The 18,200-nt window shown below is 40.3% G+C and overlaps 1 protein-coding gene across 1 annotated transcript in view; it reads left to right on the top strand.

Annotated features, from left to right (window-relative positions):
• The first annotated feature begins 8,088 nt into the window (after positions 1-8,088).
• ACSM1 (acyl-CoA synthetase medium chain family member 1) overlaps positions 8,089-18,200 on the top strand; it is a 54,882-nt gene continuing 44,770 nt past the window's right edge. The window contains exons 1-2 of the mRNA XM_032327483.1: positions 8,089-8,299; positions 11,124-11,365. Coding sequence (XP_032183374.1) covers positions 11,174-11,365 — 192 coding nt within the window. The 5' untranslated portion in view covers positions 8,089-8,299; positions 11,124-11,173. The remainder of the gene's footprint in view (positions 8,300-11,123; positions 11,366-18,200) is intronic.

Here is an 18,200-nt window from a genome sequence, read left to right as displayed (position 1 = left end):
TATTCCAAACAAATACATATACTGATTAATGTTCACAGTCACCCCTTATTTTCCCCATTTTCCAGAGAAGAAAGCAAAGACTTGGAGAGATTAAGTGACATACCCCAAAGACTTGTAGCTGATAAATGACAGCTACAGGTTCAAACCTAGACCCATTTGCATACAACACCTATGCATCCTTTCCTCTTGCTTGCCTTCTCTTCCAGCCCCTGACAAAACACTTCTCTTGCGGTCATCTTAAAATACCCACTAGGCACATGATCTGATGCGCACTGGATGTTATACTCAACTAGTGAATCACCGAACACTACATCAAAAACTGGTGATGTACTACATTTATACTAATGTTGGCTAATTGAATGTAATTAAAAAAAATGTAAAAACCTACTAGAATGTGTACATCCTGTCATATACTCCTCCTGGAATCCACTGGGTGACACCAGAGTTTTATGTTCGGCCTAGTAGAGAGAGACAGTCTGCTAATCAAATAGCAAAACTTTGTCTTTCTCAGTCTGGATTTATCTACATTTAAGGGAGCATCATTTAACTGACAGCTTCCAAAAATTTAAAAATCTAGCAGATTGTTCATTTTGACACTTTCACTGCTATCTTCATCATTTTTTTATCATGTCCCCTTCCTCCGTGCCTAACTCGTAGGCTCAGGAATGATTGATGATGGGAACTTGGCCCTTTAGGGGAAATGTATGACCCATGCAAAATATACTGTTTGACTCTCCACTCTACCCCCTTCTCCAGACAGCTTGTATAAAGGAATCATAATATTTAGTCAGTCCTTTTCACAAAGATTGGCTTCCTGTGACTACAATGAAATCACTGAATATGGTCTTTTTCAGGATGAGCTAAAGATAGACCACCTCATCCTTCTTGTGCTTATCTAGCAAAAGCCTGTAGTCTACCCCAGTAACCCTGAAAACCAAGAAGTAAGGGTTACCAAGTCCCAATGGTCAAGTATGAAATGTGTATAACTTCCCTGGGCAATCATTAACTATGGGGGGAATCCCTAAACTAAACAATTTTTGTGTGTGTGTGTTGATGGCATAAGTTGTCCTAGGCTTGTTGCCACTATTTGTAGATAGAAGGAGGAGCTTAGCCTGGGAAGGTACACTCAGTATTATTTCAACATCAGGTTCAAGTTCTGAAGTGACAAAGGGAGGATTATTTTAACACATGCATAAATGGTTTGGACTTCATCTGGAGGGTAATGAACTTAGGCAACAATGCACTTCTAAATGATTGTGTTGGTAGGTGAAGGGTGAATACATTAGAGGGATGTTTACTTGTTTATGTAATCTTTATACCCAATGTGGGGCTTGAACTTTTCCCCCCAAGATCGAGTGTCATATGTTCTTTTTTTTTTATTTTTTATTTCTTTTCAGCATAACAGTATTCATTGTTTTTGCACCACACCCATGCAATCCGTGCAATCTGTGCCCTCTCTAATACCCACAACCTGGTTCCCCCAACTTCCCACCGCCCCCCCGCCCCTTCAAAACCCTCAGATTGTTTTTCAGAGTCCATAGTCTCTCATGGTTCACCTCCCCTTCCAATTTCCCTCAACTCCCTTCTCCTCTCTAATTCCCCTTGTCCTCCATGCTATTTGTTATGCTCCACAAATGAGTGAAACCATATGATAACTTCTGACTGAGCCAGCCAGGTGTCCCAAATTTGAGAATTCATAGCAGAAGAAATTCTATTTCTTGGAACTTGGTGATTTAGTGACTAAATAATTCAGGTGGGATAAGGGAAAAGAGGCACTTAAGGACGATGTCTAGGGTTTTGATTAGTTACACTGGGTAGGTAATTTTAACACTTTCTGAGAGAAGGTGGGAATACTGAATTCAGTTGTGATCATGTTAACACAGGCCATAACAAGGCTGTTATATATTTAGTGATCAGCTGGATATTTAAGTTTGGATTTGGGAGAGGTCATGATTTTAAATGTGGTTTAGGAAATTATCCAGAGCAAGAGAGAGAATGAGATAGAAAGTTCATAGGGAACGAGAGGAACTATTCACTGAGGATAGGTCCTTGGGGGACAGACAAGGATATCTAAAGAGAAGAAAGAGGAAGAGGATCCTGTGGACAATATTGAGAGAGAAGACTCAAAAAAGGCAAAGTGTGATAACAGAAAGAAGAGAGCAATTAAAGAGTTCATTGATATCGCCCAGAGTGGCCAAGAGTCAGAACTGGAAAGGATTCATTCATCTGGAAGCAAGAATATTAGAAAACTTATTTCCAGAAAACGGCAACAACAACAACCAACAAATCAACCATTTCAATGAGTAATTAAGGGGAAAAAATTAGCTATGGGTTATGACAGAAAAGATGGTAACAACTAATGTATTCAGCTATGTCCAATAAACACTAATTGGAAGGGGAAGGAACAGAAGAAAAGATACATAAGCAAGGAAGCAACTTTTGGAGGAGGAAAGGACTTGAACAAATATGGTGAACATTGCTTTTCTCCTGTTCTTATGGCCTGAATTGTGTCCCCCAAATTTCGTATGTTGAAACCCTAACCCCCAGTACCTCAGAATGTGACTATACTTGGAAATAAGGCGTTTAAAGAGGCAATTAAGTTAAAATGAGGTTATTAGAATGGGTCTTCATCCGCCTGACTGGCATGCGTAAAAGAAGAGCAGATTAGGACCCACAGAAAGACACCAGGGGTGCATTGCACAGATGGATGACCATGTGAAGAGATGGCAAGAGGAAATCAACCCTGCCAGCACCATGATCTTGAACTTCCAGCCTCCAGAATTGTGAGGAAATAAATGTCTTTAGAGCACCCAGTGTGCAATGTTTTGTTACAGCAGCCCTAGAAGTCTAATACACCTACTCAGTGGCCTTCCCCACAATCACCTCTACCCTGCCTTGTTCCTTGCTAAAGGAACCCTGATTTTGTCCAGAGCCAGAGCTCACCCTTCCCATTTCTCTTCCATTAAGTCAATTACAAAGTCTCAGTTTGTGACTTCTATGTCCTCTGTTCCTGTGAGGTAGAGTAGATTTTTTTCTTGCTTTTACTTGCTTTCTATTCACCCCCTCCCCCATACACACTCTCCTGCGGAGAGGAATAGGATTCTCTGCTCTGTGCTGTTGAGCATGGTCTTTGGCTTGTTTTGGCCAATAGAATGTTAACAGAGATGATGCAAGCAGAAATTTTAAATGTAAAAAAATGTAAAAATGTAAAAAAATGTAAAAAATTGTAAAAAAAAATGTAAATGTAAAAAAAAGTAAAAAATAAATGTACTTACAGGTTTTGGCTTGATTTTGGGTGCCTCTGCTGTCCACTATGCCAAGAGCCACTAGTCTGAGATTTATGAGAGAGAAATGTGTGTTAAATAAATGTGTGCCACTCTTTGTTGTGCAGTATTCTCACAACAACAAACAACTGATCAAATCTTAATTTCCTTTTTTTTTTTTTTTAAACAAAAAGAGAACAAGACTGGTCTCATGTATTTGACAGTGAACTCTGTTGGAAATGGGATTTAATAACAGCAATAATTTTTACTTTCACTGTATTCATTTTTAGTTTCTTCCCTGTGGCAAGTAAAATAATTGCTTAATTAGGGATGCCTAGGAGGCTCTATCAGTTAAGCATCTTCCTTCTGCTCAGGTCATGATCCCAGGGTCCTGGGGTCACGTCCCACATCAGGCTTCTTGCTCAACAGGGAGCCTGCTTCTTCCTCTGCCTGCCACTCCTCCTGCTTGCTCAGCCAGTCTCTCACTCTCTCTGATAAATAAATAAAAATCTTTTAAAAGTAATAATTGAGTAATTATAGTGGTGGTACAGAGCTTCATTTAGACTGCTATGGATTTGTTTGTGGTGATATTTAATATTTTAATAAGGAAATTGATGTAAAGGAGAATATTGAATAAATAGGAATAGAGGTAATTGTGCATGGTTATATGAAAAAAGAAGAAAGGAAGGAAGGACATGAGGGAGAGGGGGAGGGAGGGAGAGAGAGAACAAGGAAGGAAGGGGGAAGGGAGAAAGAAGAAGGAAAGAGAAGAAATGAAGGGGAGGTATGGCTGACTAAGTCTGAGAAACAGTAAGAATGGAGCAAGATTGCAAAAGAAGAAGGAAGGAGTGGAACCTGTATTCCTTAAGGAATTAAAAATAGAGCTTCCCTGTGACCCTGCAATTGCTCTACTGGGTATTTACCTCAAAGATACAGATGTAGTGAAAAGAAGGGGCACCTGTACCCCAGTGTTCATAGCAACAATGGCCACAGTCGCTAAAATGTGGAAAGAACCAAGGTGCCCTTCAACAGACGGACGGATAAAGAAGATACGGTCCATATCATATATACAATGGAGTATTATGCCTCTGTCAGAAAGGATGAACACCCAACGTTTGTATCAACATGGACGGGACTGGAGGAGATTATGCTGAGTGAAGTAAGTCAAGCAGAGAGAGTCACTTATCATATGATTTCACTTACTTGTGGAGCTTAAGCAATAACACGGAGGACATTGGGAGATGGAGAGAAGTGAGTTGGGGAGAGTCGGGGGGGGAGACAAAACATGAGAGACTGTGAACTCTGAGAGACAGAGTTTTGGAGGGGGGCTTTGGGGGCAGGTGAAGTGAGCCTGGTGGTAGGTATTATGGAGGGAACGTATTGCATGGAGCACTGGGTGTGGTGCACGAACAATGAATTTTGGAACACTGAAAAAAATAAAGAAAACCTGAAAGAAAAGGCAAGTAGTGTCATCTTCACCTAAAAGGAAGTAGCTAGCTAAAGATCCATGGTGAAAGTAGCCAGATTTTATTTTTTATTTCTACTTAAGGAATATATATTGTAAAGTTTTTAAATTCCAGTTAGTTAATGGGGCACCTGGGTGGTTCAGTTAAGTGTCCCACTCTTGATTTCAGGTCAGGTCATGATCTCAGGGTTGTGGAAATCGACCCCTGCATCGGGCTCAGCCGGGAGTCTGCTTGGGAATCTCTCTTTCTCATGCTGAACCTCATCCCTCAAAAATTAAAAATAATATAAAATAAAATAAATTCCAGTTAGTTAACATAAACTATGATTAGTAGTTGTAGGTGTACAGTTCAGTGATTCAACACTTACATACGACACCTGGTACTCATCACAAGTGCACTCCTTAATCCCCATCACCTATTTTACGCATCGCCCCACTCCCCCCACCAAGAAACAGACACGTAACTATAGTGCACAAACTGATGGTTACCAGAAATGGGCCAACTTTGAGAGTTGGCCAGTGTTGACTTCTAGTTCCATTGCCGCAGGGACCCACCCACTGGGAACTGGTCTTTCTCCAACATCACCACACGGGTGCAGTAGAGATCCGCCAGAGTGACGCCCATGGAGGCACCGCCCTGGGTTCACACAAAACACTAGGAAAAGATACCTGTTTGAGAGGCGCAGTGTGAGGGGCAGAGTGGGGACCAAGAGAATCAGCTTTAATCAAAGGTGCAGTCAGCCTGGGCACAGCATATCGGCTGTGAGAACTCTAATCAGAAGTTAACCTCTTAATTTTAGCTACCTTTAAGTAAACCTTCAGTAGGCTAATAGAGCCAGTTTGCTGCCAAAGGAGGTGTACCAGGGGGGAGTGAGCAGGAAGGGGGCATGTGCTCAGAAGAGCGGGTGTATTTACAGGAACTAAGATGCAGCTTTTTGATTTAGTCTTTTTTTTGGGTCATTCTTTTCTCTCTGCTTGTGGTTATCATTCCATCTCCCATATTCTTCCAGTCTGAGTACTCTGAAAAGAAGTGGATCCTGGCACACCTGGGTGGCTCAGTTGGTTAAGTGTCTGCCTTTGTCTCAGGTCGTAATCTCTGGGTCCTAGAATCGAGTCCTGCATCAGGCTCCTTGCTCAGTGAGGAGCCTGCTTCTCTGACTCCCTCTGCCCTTTCCCTCTCACCAACACCCCCCCCCCCATGCATGTGCACGCTCTCTCTCTCTCCCTCAAAAAAATAAATAAAATTTTAAAAAGAAAAAAAAAAGACAGAGTTACATCAAATTGAGAACTTAAAACATCCAGCTTAGCTGGGGAAGTCTCATGGAGACAGCCAGGCCAGCAGCCCGATGGAGAGGCCTGGGTGGAGTGTCCTCCCCCAAGCCGAGACTTCCATCTGACCATAGGGCCATAGGGCACATGATGGGCTCTGAAGCGAAACATGCCTGCCTAGGCACAGTTTGGAGTGAGCTAAATTCCTATTTTGTGATTTCTTTACATATTCAAGGAGACTGGACTAGCTGTGTTTGCTTTCCCTCCCCTTCAGATTCCATTCTGGTGGGGCTAGCCCAGCCTGGAGCCAGAAGAGCTGCAAGGCAAAATGTATAGCTCTTAGATTCCAGACCAGAAGGGCCAGTTCTGACCTGGAAGCCAGCTAATAACTAACCAGGCTCCCAAGGTCCCTTATGCAGCACAAGTCTCACAAAACAACATTCTTTAGCCTACCTGCGCACATGCAGGTCCCAGTGGCTGGTCAGGACAAGTCACAGAAATCTCTATCCACACAATACAACAGAGAATGAGGCTGATAGTATCTCTGCCATATTTTGATGTTACTCTGTCCACACAGGGTTTCCAGGACCACTGAGTCAGGGGAAGAGAGTATAGAGAACTCATAACTGCTCTTCAGTGCCCAAACTAGATGTGACTTGTGTCTGCCTAGTGTTCAGTATCCAGACCTGGAATTCAATGGGCTCATTCAGACTACAAGAGAGGCTTTGAAATGAAAAGAGAAGTGTGAACGGAATCTTCAGAGGATTCCACTATCTCTATCATAGACCCATTTTTACAGATCAGCAAACCAAGGCACAAGGGACTAAGAAACCAGCTCAATGTCACAGAGCTGGTAACTGGTGAAAGCTAGACTGAACCAGGCTGCCTGGCCCAGAGCTGGACTTCTTCACCCACAACACCAGCGTTACAGTTCCACATGGGAGAGCCACTGAGACCCAGAGTGTGTCTTGTAGACTTTCCTTCCTGTCCCCATTTTCTTCCCCAAAGTATCTGCCTCTTCTGCTTGAGTATCAGGGCCTTTTATACTTTGATATTTTGGCTGTTTAATCTTTCCTTACTATGGCAAGTCAGCTTATCACTGCCTTCTCACTTTCTCCTCTCCATAAAAAGTCTGTCTTGAGCTGAAAATTGATCATAAATGAATTGGTCAGGACAACCCACCTCTTGGAAGCCAGGCTTGCTCTCAAATCCAGGAATGTCCTAGGTGTCTCCAGCAATCTTTGTGGTACTTTTGTCCCTGTTTCATTGGAGGGTGGGAGGGAAAAGTTGCTGTGAAAGTTGGGCCGGGGTCCCCAGCAACACCCCCAAAATGGCTCTAGTAGAAGACTAACAATACAAGCCACTTCATGCAGCAATCCAGGCTTATTTAATGCAACGTTAATATCAACCCAGTGTTTACATGTCTGAGCCAAGCACTATGCAGACTTTACCTGGTGCTGTTCAAGGAACCCGAGGAACACATCTTATTAACAACCACACTCCTCTGTTTTGTTAGAAGAGGCCAACGGCTTGTCCATCAGCCATTTTGTAAGTTGTTGAGCCAGGATTTAAGCCCAAGACCTCGGGATTCCAAAGACCCTGCATTTATTAGTACACTGAACTGTTTCTCTCCAAATCCCAAATTAACAAAAACAGCCAATATTGATTAGGCCAAGCACTGTGCTATGTGCTCATCAGGAATTACTCCGTCTAATCCTAACAACGTAATAACAAGACAACCCTGAGACAACCATAAGGTGTCACTGTTATCATTCCCATTTTATGTACAAGGAGACAAGAGTAGAGAAAGGACGTCAGTGAAAGTCAAAGAGATGGTACATGAAAGACTGGAGACTTAAACTCAGATCTTTCTGCTTCCAGAGCGCAGGCATTAACTACTAAGCCATATTGCCACTTGGCTGTCATTTAAATGTGAGCACTAGAGACATGGGGCTGGGAAAGAGGGCAGGTTAGTCCCAGAGTTAGTGAGAATTCTCCATTTTATTTTGTTTCTTTACACCACAAGTCATCCCGTAAGAATTGGAATGGCTTCATATGGTTTATTTTTCCAACCCACAGTCTCTCCAGTGTAGGGTTGGGATAGTTTCCTGTCCTGTTCTAACTGAGCATCTCCTCCCACTTCAGAGGTGTCCAATTCCTGCTCTCCACCCCTAGATATGGGCAGTCCTTTCTGTGTGCACACCCCTGGGAACTTTCCTCATTAGAGAGAAGTTGAGTATATTAAGTCCCCATTTCGCTACAAGCCCAAGGTAAAGCCCAGCTGTTTTCTAGACACTGCCAGGTAAGGCATGTAAATGACAATTTCTTTGTGAGGTGTGTGTGTGTGTGTGTGTGTGTGTGTGTCACAAGGCAATAAAATATTTACAGAGCCCTGGGTTTAAAATCCAAAGGCCCAATTCCAGATGTTCGTAATGTCATTTTTCAGTTGGTTGACTTTGGGCAAGGCTCTTAACTTCTTTGATACTTTGCCTCCTTGATGCAAAATGAAGACGGTGATATTGAATAAAAAGGATAAATGAGAATATATGTGTGATATGCCTAGCACAGTGGCTGGCATGTAGAGGGTGATCTGTTTAAAGTTAGGCAGCTCTGAGTATGGTGAACCATGCAGGAGGGTACAGAAGAGAGTATGAAGACTCAGAAAGTGAACACTTGAAAGAAAATTCCACTATGCAGAAGTTGGTTCATATTATATAAAGTGAATACCTTTCATCTAAAAAAAAATTTTTTTTAAATATCTAACCGGAAGAATGGTTTATTTCAGAATTTGCTGGAAGTCAGAGAGTGTTCCAGTATTTATTGAGCCCTTAGTATATGTTAGGTAGTAGCTGGTAGTGTAGTTTGTACAGATTATCTCACTAATTCTCTGGGAAGTCAGGTGGTAGATATTATTAGTGTGTCTTCAGTTTCAGTGACCAGGGTCATCAAGGTCATCTAATGAACTTGTTTTAACTTAATCACTCCTGCAAAGACTCTGTCTCCAAATACAGTCACATTCTGAAGTACCGGGGATTAAGACTTTAACAGATGAATTCTAAGGGACACAAAAGAGCTCATAATAAAGGATTAATTAATTTCCTCATTATTTCTGTCCATGTGCTTTTGTCTTCAGCCACTTATTGAGGGGTTGTTTGGGCTGACCGTGGGTCTTTTAGACCTGAGGTTATTTTAGACTTAAAATCCAAAGGCCCAATTCCAGACTTTTTAGACTTTTAGAGTCTGAGGTTATTTATGTATCTGTGCCTTAAAATAACAAATGAGTTGGGTATTCCTGCTCTGAATCGGTTCAGGCTTATAGAGGGTTAGACAACAGGGAAGGCAGACTTCTAAAACCAGGTCTGCGCAACACTTGCCTTGCAAACTTGGAGAAATCCCCTTTTGGTTTGTTGGTCTTAATCAAATATTTTAAGCTCAAATATCCAGGGACTTGACAGGGACAGTAATGGAGAAGCAAGTAGGCATGACAAAATAAGGAGTGGTGGAAACATGTGAAATTGGAGAACATTTTATTTGCGTAAGATTCTCAGCTCCAGCCATTTGTGCCGGTTTGATTGCCAGACTTCAAGACTTTTAAATGAAATCTCCTAAGGTTTAAATGTTGACAATTTAAATTTTTCCTCCAAAGACCGAGAGCCAGCAGGAATATGTCTGAGGGCCAGATCTGGGTCAGCGGCGATCTTAGTGTCTCTTTCTTGCCCCAGAATGCTCTGATGAAACCTAAGGTAGTACTGTTGATTGACAGGGATTAAAAAGAGGACATTACTTTAGTTAAGTCACAAGGCCCAGGGATCCGTGCTGACAAGCAAACTGTAATAGATGAACCTTTCTTATATCCTCTTTTCTGGAGACATTAACACAAGGGCATATTTAGCAGTCCCTCTCCCTGCTAGGAATGTGAGGTAGGCTTCTGGGGGCAGCATCAAAATTGGGGTTAGGTTATTATAGGTCTAAACTGGCAGAAAATAAACTAAGGTTTTATTGATCTATTGATCTATTCTATTATTATACTATTATTATTATTATACTATTATATACTAATATAATATATATTATACTATTATACTATTATACTATTATATACTATGATTATACTATTATACTATTATATACTAATTATACTATTATTATACTATTATATATTATACTATTATATTATACTATTATATACTATTATACTATTATATGCTAATATAATTATACTATTATACTATTATATACTAATATAATAGTATAATAATAATACTATTATACTATTATATTAGTATATAATAGTATATTATATACTATTATAGTATAATAATATTAGTATATTATAATATTATTATAATAATATAATATTATTATTATATTATATTATAATTAGTAGTATTATAATGCTATTATTATACTAATATTATTATACTATTATTATACTATTCTATTGATCTATTCTATAGATCAATATTCTATGGTCTGTTGTCAAACAGACATAGATCACAAAAATTATGTGATTGCTGAAACTAATGAGGAGAGGAGGCTTTATTGGTTTGGGTGGTAAGGGGCTTGACTCTCAAGCTGTTCCTGAAGTGGTTTTCTTCAGTTAACATTCTCATGGAAAGATTGTTCTAGCTTAAGCCAGTTTTCACAATAAGACTTCAACAATAATAAATAAAGTTTCCGGTCCCATGTAAAAGGGGCCTTTGTTGGAATCTAGAGTGGCAAACAAATCTTATTTCATGGGTCAGCTCTCATGGGTTGGACGTAGCTGCCTCCAATATTGTCCTGGGAAAGCCCCCTTCGGCCAGATCTCAGTCCACTAGGGAAGTTGTTGTGATATTAGTACTGAGTATGGTGTTGTCCTGAGTATGGTGATGTGTATTTGTCACATACAATGTGTATTTGTCACTGATTGTCTCAAGTGACAGAAACCCAACTTCACGCAGGAAAAATTGCTGGCCCACAGAATTCAGGACAGGATATTAACAAGAGAGGGAGTAGAGATGTGGATGGGCCTTGGGCCTTCCAAATTCTGGTGAGCTGAAACAAAACTATTACTCTAACGAAGCTATTGCTTTCCTTTTGTGGACGAAATTACCATTCCATAACCAGTCTATTAACCATCCAAGGCAGGTGACGACCTGAGAATTCTGTGCTGTCTTCCTGAGCACTGTCCACCATGCAGCGGCTAATGAGGTTCCTGGGCCTCTGGAACATCCACAAACCCTCCCATGGCTTTCACTCTGCCTCTGGGTACCTTCACTGCCAGGCTTTATCAGAAGTTGGAGCCCCGAGGTGGAATGACTATGATGTTCCCAAGGAATTTAACTTTGCAAGTGATGTCCTAGACTACTGGACTCAAATGGAGAAGGTAAGAAGCCACCTGTGATGAGAAGTGAGGACAGGAATGGCCTCACTGACTTCGTCATGCTCCTATTAGACTGAGAGGCACTGAACCAGGAATGGCTACCACCTCAGCTCACCACTGGTGTGGGAAAAGCTCATGTTTGGGGGTTCAATTCTCAGCCTGGCCACTTTCTCACTTCTCTGAGCCTCGGTGGTTTTATCTGTAAAATGGGGATAATCTCATTTAGGAAACAAGAAAGTGGGTGAATATATCACATAACTGTAACCAAGTGCAAGGTTAATAACTAATAACCTTGCTAATAACGAGGTTAGCAAGGAGATGTTAGTCTGAATTCTTACTTTCATCTAAGGAGACTATAAGCCTAACTGGCATTTGTCTCATCAGACTTGGGCCTCACTTCAGGCTTCACTCATAGGGAAAGGACAGATCACCTGACTGTACACATGAGTGTCTGGCATCTTTAGCGAAGTCTTGTCATCTCTCATTCTGTGAAGAGGGCAAGTGCACTGGATTCCTCTCTATCAGCTGCCTACTTGAGCATGGCTTTAGGGTCTATCCAGAGAAGAAAGTCTAGAGGTTACACGTCTCTGCAGAAGAACCCAAGTGCTTGGTTTGTCTTTCCCAAGAGAAAGACCAGAGAGTTAACATAAAATGGAGTTAGAGAGTAATGTGTTAATTAATTGAATTTAAATAAAATAAAATAAATTTTTTTTAAAAAAAGAAGGGTAGAGAAATGTTTAACCTACACTTGTAACATTTGATCAGAGGTCATAAATAGTAAAATGGTATATTTTTACAAAAAAAAAAAAAGGAAGTTCATATAATTTAAAATTTCCCATGAACCTGCATTTATATGTTAGTATTCAGCTAACATGGGAGCTTCCTCCCCACCTCCTTCTTTCTCCTTTCTCTGAATTTCCATGGTAACACCAAGGAAAATAGAGGGCTCATTATATATGTTTATATAATATATAAATAATATAATACTATAATAATAAATAAATAATATATATAAATATATATGTTATATATTTATAATATATAAATATATATGGGCCAAATCAAGCACTTTGCATTTAATACTATGACTAGATGGATACTTAGCCCCATTTTCCAGACAGGAAAACTGAGGTTCCAAGGATTTTAAATAACCCTCAGAAACCACCACATACTCAATAAATGAAGGAGCAGGATTTGGATCCAGGCTGTCTGAGTCTACAATACTTTATTTAACCTGGTCTCACAGTCTAATGATGTCAAAAATCTCCGCCTTCAGACTCTAAAATGACTTTGGTCACTTCCCTGACCAGTAATCTAGTTAAGAACTTTTTTGAACCATGAGACAGGCTGGAGAGGGAGGAGGTGGAAAGGAAGAAGAGTTGCCATCACTTCCCCCCTGATTTATCTTTATTTAGTCCTTATAGTTAGTTAATGCACCAACCCACGGAGATAAATGCCAAGTAAATATGACCCCAGGGATGCCTCATCCTTGTTGGGTTTTCTGTCTTATTATCAATCCTTGCCAATTTGTCCATGTCTCCAAATTCTCCCCACCTCCCAGGATCCTCATCTCCTTAATATTTATTCTCACAGCATTTCTTATTTGTCTGTTTCCACTTTCCCAATCGCCTTGATCATAATCATTGTCTCTTTAATGAGGCATGGCACCTGTCACCTAGCTCTAGCTGTCCCTCCATAAACATTGGTGGAATAAAAGTTTTAAACCTGCCTTACAAGCTCTCTAAGTCTTGATGTTGTTCCTATGAAAGACGCTTCAGAAGGTCCACTTCAGTTCACTCTGGCTTCCTTACAGCTTAACAGGTACCACCTGAGAACTGATCCATGACCCAAACAACACAATCAAAGCTATAATGAGTGATAAAATTTGTTTTAATTCACATTTCAACATATTTTACTTATAAAATACGTTAGAAATCCAACTTTTATTTTCAAAATCTGTGTGTGTGTGTGTGTGTGTGTGTTGGCAAAGAATTTGTTATAAGATGAAACAGAGTACCTGGTGAGCCAGACAACATATGTCAAGGCATGGAATACAGACCACCAATTTATAACCCATGACTATTCTTGGAAATTAAATCCTTTGTTACTCTAGGCTCCTAAGATAGATAATCTACTTTAGTAGATTTCTGGAGCAGCCTCCCAAATCTGAGAGGTCACATTCTGTCCAAATTCATCCATCCATCCATTCATTCATTCATTCATTCAGCTAAGACTTAGTGAGCCCCTACCCTGTGCCATTATTCTTCTAGATGATGGGGGTAGGAAAGTAAACAAAATGTACAACTATTCATTTTTTCTCTTTAGACAGTGATTTCCCCCTTCATGTCTTAGGAGAGGTGAGTCAGTATTAGTGGAGTTGCATTTTTTGTTTTGGCAAAACAAATTCTTCCTATCACCCCGATGTACCTTAATATTAAACATTGCTCAGTAAGAGGAGTCAGTTAGGTATTAACCACAAAACTGAAAAAAAATCCACAGATCAATGACATTGATCCATATCACCTGTCTCCTTTACCCATAACATTTGCCAAAAGAAATTAATTTATGAACTACCAAAAATTTCAAGCTCCTTACTATTCAACAGTCAGGTCTGCCTAGATTTCTCTGAGTTAGTGACTCTGTGTTTTGTTGCTCCTAAATTTAATTCTGTAATTTTTAAGGATTTTTTTTTTCATTAGAAAGAGAGAGAGCTCTCAAGAGCACAAGCAGGTTTGAGGGAGGGGCAGAGCAGGATTCAGGACTCCATCCCAGGACCTTTAGGAGATCATGACCTGAGTAGAAAGTAAACACTTAACCAACTGAGCCACCCAGGTGCCTATAATTCTGTAATTTTACATAAAAAATTAGCAACAGTCCTAGGACCTGTACAGTTCAAGAGGGTCCTCATGTTCTTTTGAAACTATTAGACTTCTATCCTAGCATCCCAGCATAGTATGCCCAAAAGGTCTGTACCTTTTGTAATTCTGATACACATGTAGGATCAGCATCACTAGAATGTAAGTTCAATGAGAGAGTGGAATTTTTACTATTTTGTTAACTATTGTATCCACAGCATATAGAACACACCTGGAACATTTCATTACCTATTGAATGAATTTGAATGTGTCAGCTCCCTGAACAGTGGCACAACCAGCACAAGATAAGCAATGTTGGTGTTTGGCCATACTTGGTTGTATTTTAGCAATGGGCTGTTAACATTCTCATGGATATGTTGTAAATATATATGTGGGAAGAGGGAAGGCTTTGGCTCAGAGAAAGCAACAGATTATAGGAACCAGAATCAGGATATGGGGTTTCTTTTGTAAAGTCACTAAATGTTCATTCCTATATTGCAACAGTCAATCTGTAGAGCTGAATGCTTGCTCCCAGTTGAGAGATACTTGGCTCTCCAGTTTATGCCAGAGGAACATGGTGGGCTTCTCTCATTTATGTATTTGCCTGACCCATACAACATCTGAGTTTGCCACCGCTGGTGTAAAAACAAGATTATCTCAATTTATCTAAAATCATCCATTTTCCAAGTCAACTTTTTTAAAATTTATTTTTAAAATTTCTTTTCAGTGTTCCAGAATTCATTGTTTATGCACGACACCCAGTGCTCCATGCAATACATGCTGTCCTCAATACCTACCACCAGGATCACCCAACCTCCCACCCCCCCTCCCATCCAAAACCCTTCAGTTAGTTCCTCAGAGTCCACAGTCTCTCATGGTATGTCTCCCCCTCCAATTTCCCCCAACTCCCTTCTCTTCTACATCTCCCCATGTCCTCTGTGTTATTCCTTATGCTCCACAAATAAGTGAAACCATGTGATAATTGACTCTCTCTGCTTGAGTTATTTCACTCAGCATAATCTCTTTCAGTCCCTTCCATGTTGATACAAAAGTTGGGTATTCATCCTTTCTGATGGAGGCTTAATACTCCATAGTATATATGGACCACATCTTCTTTATCCATTTGTCTGTTGAAGGGCATCTTGGTTCTTTCCAGAGTTTGGCAACTGTGGCTATTGCTGCTATAAATATTGGGGTACAGGTGGACCTTTTTTTCAATACATCTGTATCCTTGGGGTAAATACCCTGTAGTGCTATTGCCAGGTCAGAGGGAAGCTCTATTTTTAATTTCTTAAGGAATCTCCACTCTATTTTCCAAAGTGGCTTCACCCACTTATATTCCCATCAAATGTGTAAGAGGGTTCCCTTTTCTCCACATCCTCTGCAGCACACGTTGTTTATTGTCTTGTGAATTTTGGCCATTCTAACTGGTGTAAGGTGGTATCTCAATGTGGTTTTGATTTGAATCTCCCTAATGGCTAGTGATGGTGAACATTTTTTCATGTGTCTGTTATACATTTGCATGTCTTCGTTGGAGAAGTCTCTGTTCATGTCTTCTGCCCATTTTTTTAAATTAATTAATTTATTTTCAGCATAACAGTATTCATTATTTTTGCACCACACCCAGTGCTCCATGCAATCTATGCCCTCTATAATACCCACCACCTGGTACCCCAACCTCCCATACCTCCCCGCCACTTCAACCCCCTCAGATTGTTTTTCAGAGTCCATAGTCTCTCATGATTCACCTCCCTTTCCAATTTCCCCCAACTCCCTTCTCCTCTCTAACTCCCCATGTCCTCCATGTTATTTGTTATGCGCCACAAATAAGTGAAACCATATGATAATTGACTCTCTCTGCTTGACTTATTTCACTCAGCATAATCTCTTCGAGTCCTGTCCATGTTGCTACAAAAGTTGGGTATTCATCCTTTCTGATGGAGGCATAATACTACATAGTGTATATGGACCACATTTTCCTTATTCATTCGTTCATTGATGGGCATCTTGGTTCTTTCCACAGTTTGGCGACCGTGGCCATTGCTGCTATAAACATTGGGGTACAGATGGCCCTTCTTATCACTCTATCTGTATCTTTGGGGTAAATACCGAGGAGTGCAATTGCAGGGTCATAGGGAAGTTCTATTTTTAATTTCTTGAGGAATCTCCACACTGTTCTCCAAAGAAGCTGTACCAACTTGCATTCCCACCAGCAGTGTAAGAGGGTTCCCCTTTCTCCACATCCCCTCCAACACATGTTTCCTGTCTTGTTAATTTTGGCCATTCTAACTGGTGTAAGGTGATACCTCAATGTGGTTTTAATTTGAATCTCCCTGAGGGCTAGTGATGACGAACATTTTTTCATGTGTCTGATAGCTATTTGTATGTCTTCATTGGAGAAGTGTCTGTTCATATCTTCTGCCCATTTTTTGATATGATTGCCTGTTTTGTGTGTGTTGAGTTTGAAGAGTTCATTATAGATCCTGGATATCAGCCTTTTGTCTGTACTGTCATTTGCAAATATCTTCTCCCATTCCGTGGGTTGCCTCTTTTTTTTTTGACTGTTTCCTTTGCTGTGCAGAAGCTTTTGATTTTGATGAAGTCCCAAAAGTTTATTTTCACTTTTGTTTCCTTTGCCTTTGGAGACATATCTTGAAAGAAGTTGCTGTGGCTGATATCGAAGAGATTATTGCCTATGTTCTCCTCTAGGATTCTGATGGATTCCTGTCTCACGTTGAGGTCTTTTATCCATTTTGAGTTTATCTTTGTGTACGGTGTAAGAGAATGGTCGAGTTTCATTCTTCTATATAGCTGTCCAGTTGTCCCAGCACCATTTATTGAAGAGACTGTCTTTTTTCCACTGTATATTTTTTTCCTGTTTTGTCGAAGATTAATTGACCATAGAGTTGAGGGTCCATATCTGTTCTGCCCATTTTTTGACATGATTATCTGTTTTGTGTGTGTTGAGTTTGAGGAGTTCTTTATAGATCTTGGATATCAGCCCTTTGTCTGTACTGTCATTTGCGAATATCTTCTCCCATTCTGTAGGTTGCCTCTTTGTTTTGTTGACTGTTTCCTTTGCTCTGCAGAAGGTTTTGAGCTTGAGGAAGTCACAAAAGTTCATTTTTGCTTTTGTTTCCTTTGCCTTTGGAGACATATTGAAAAAAGTTGCTGTAGCCTATGTCAAAGAGGTACTGCCTATGTTCTCCTCTGGGATTCTGATGGTTTCCTGCTTCATGTTGAGGTCTTTTATCCATTTCGAGTTTATCTTTGTGTATGGTGTGAGAGAATAGTCGAGTTTCATTCTTCTACACAAAGCTGTCTAATTTTTCCAGCACCATTTATTGAAAAAACTTTTTTTTCCCCACTGTATATTTTTCCTGCTTTGTTGAAGATTAGTTGACCATAAAGTTGAGGGTCCATATCTGGGCTCTCTAGTTGGTTCCATTGGTCTATGTATCTGTTTATGTGCCAGTACCATGCTGTCTTGGTGATCACAGCTTTGTAGTAAAGCTTGAAATCAGGCTATGTGATGCCCCCAGTTTTTTCTTTTTCAACATTTCCTTAGCAATCCGGGGTCTCTTCTGATGCCATACAAATTTTAGGATTGTTTTTTCCAGATCTTTGAAAAATGCCAGTGAGATTTTGATCGGAATGGCATTGAAAGTATAGATTGCTCTAGGGAATATAGACATTTTAAGAATGTTTATTCTTGGGCACCAGGGTGGCTCAGTGGGCTAAAGCCTCTGCCTTTGGCTCGGGTCGTGATCTCGGGGTCCTGGGATTGGGCTCTCTGCTCAGAGGGGAGCCTGCTTCTCTCTCTGCCTGCCTCTCTGCCTACTTGTGATTTCTGTCTGTCAAATAAATAAATAAAATCTTAAAAAAAATGTTTATTCTTCCAATCCATGAGAATGGAATAGTCTTCCATCTTTTTGGGTCTTCTTCAATTTCTTTCACGAGTGTTCTTTAGTTCCTTGAGTAGA

The sequence above is a fragment of the Mustela erminea genome, chromosome 20 (assembly GCF_009829155.1).
Source record: "Mustela erminea isolate mMusErm1 chromosome 20, mMusErm1.Pri, whole genome shotgun sequence".
Taxonomy (NCBI): Eukaryota; Metazoa; Chordata; class Mammalia; order Carnivora; family Mustelidae; genus Mustela; species Mustela erminea.
The sequence above is the reverse complement of the archived record's forward strand: the minus strand, read 5'-3'. Positions and strand labels throughout refer to the sequence as shown.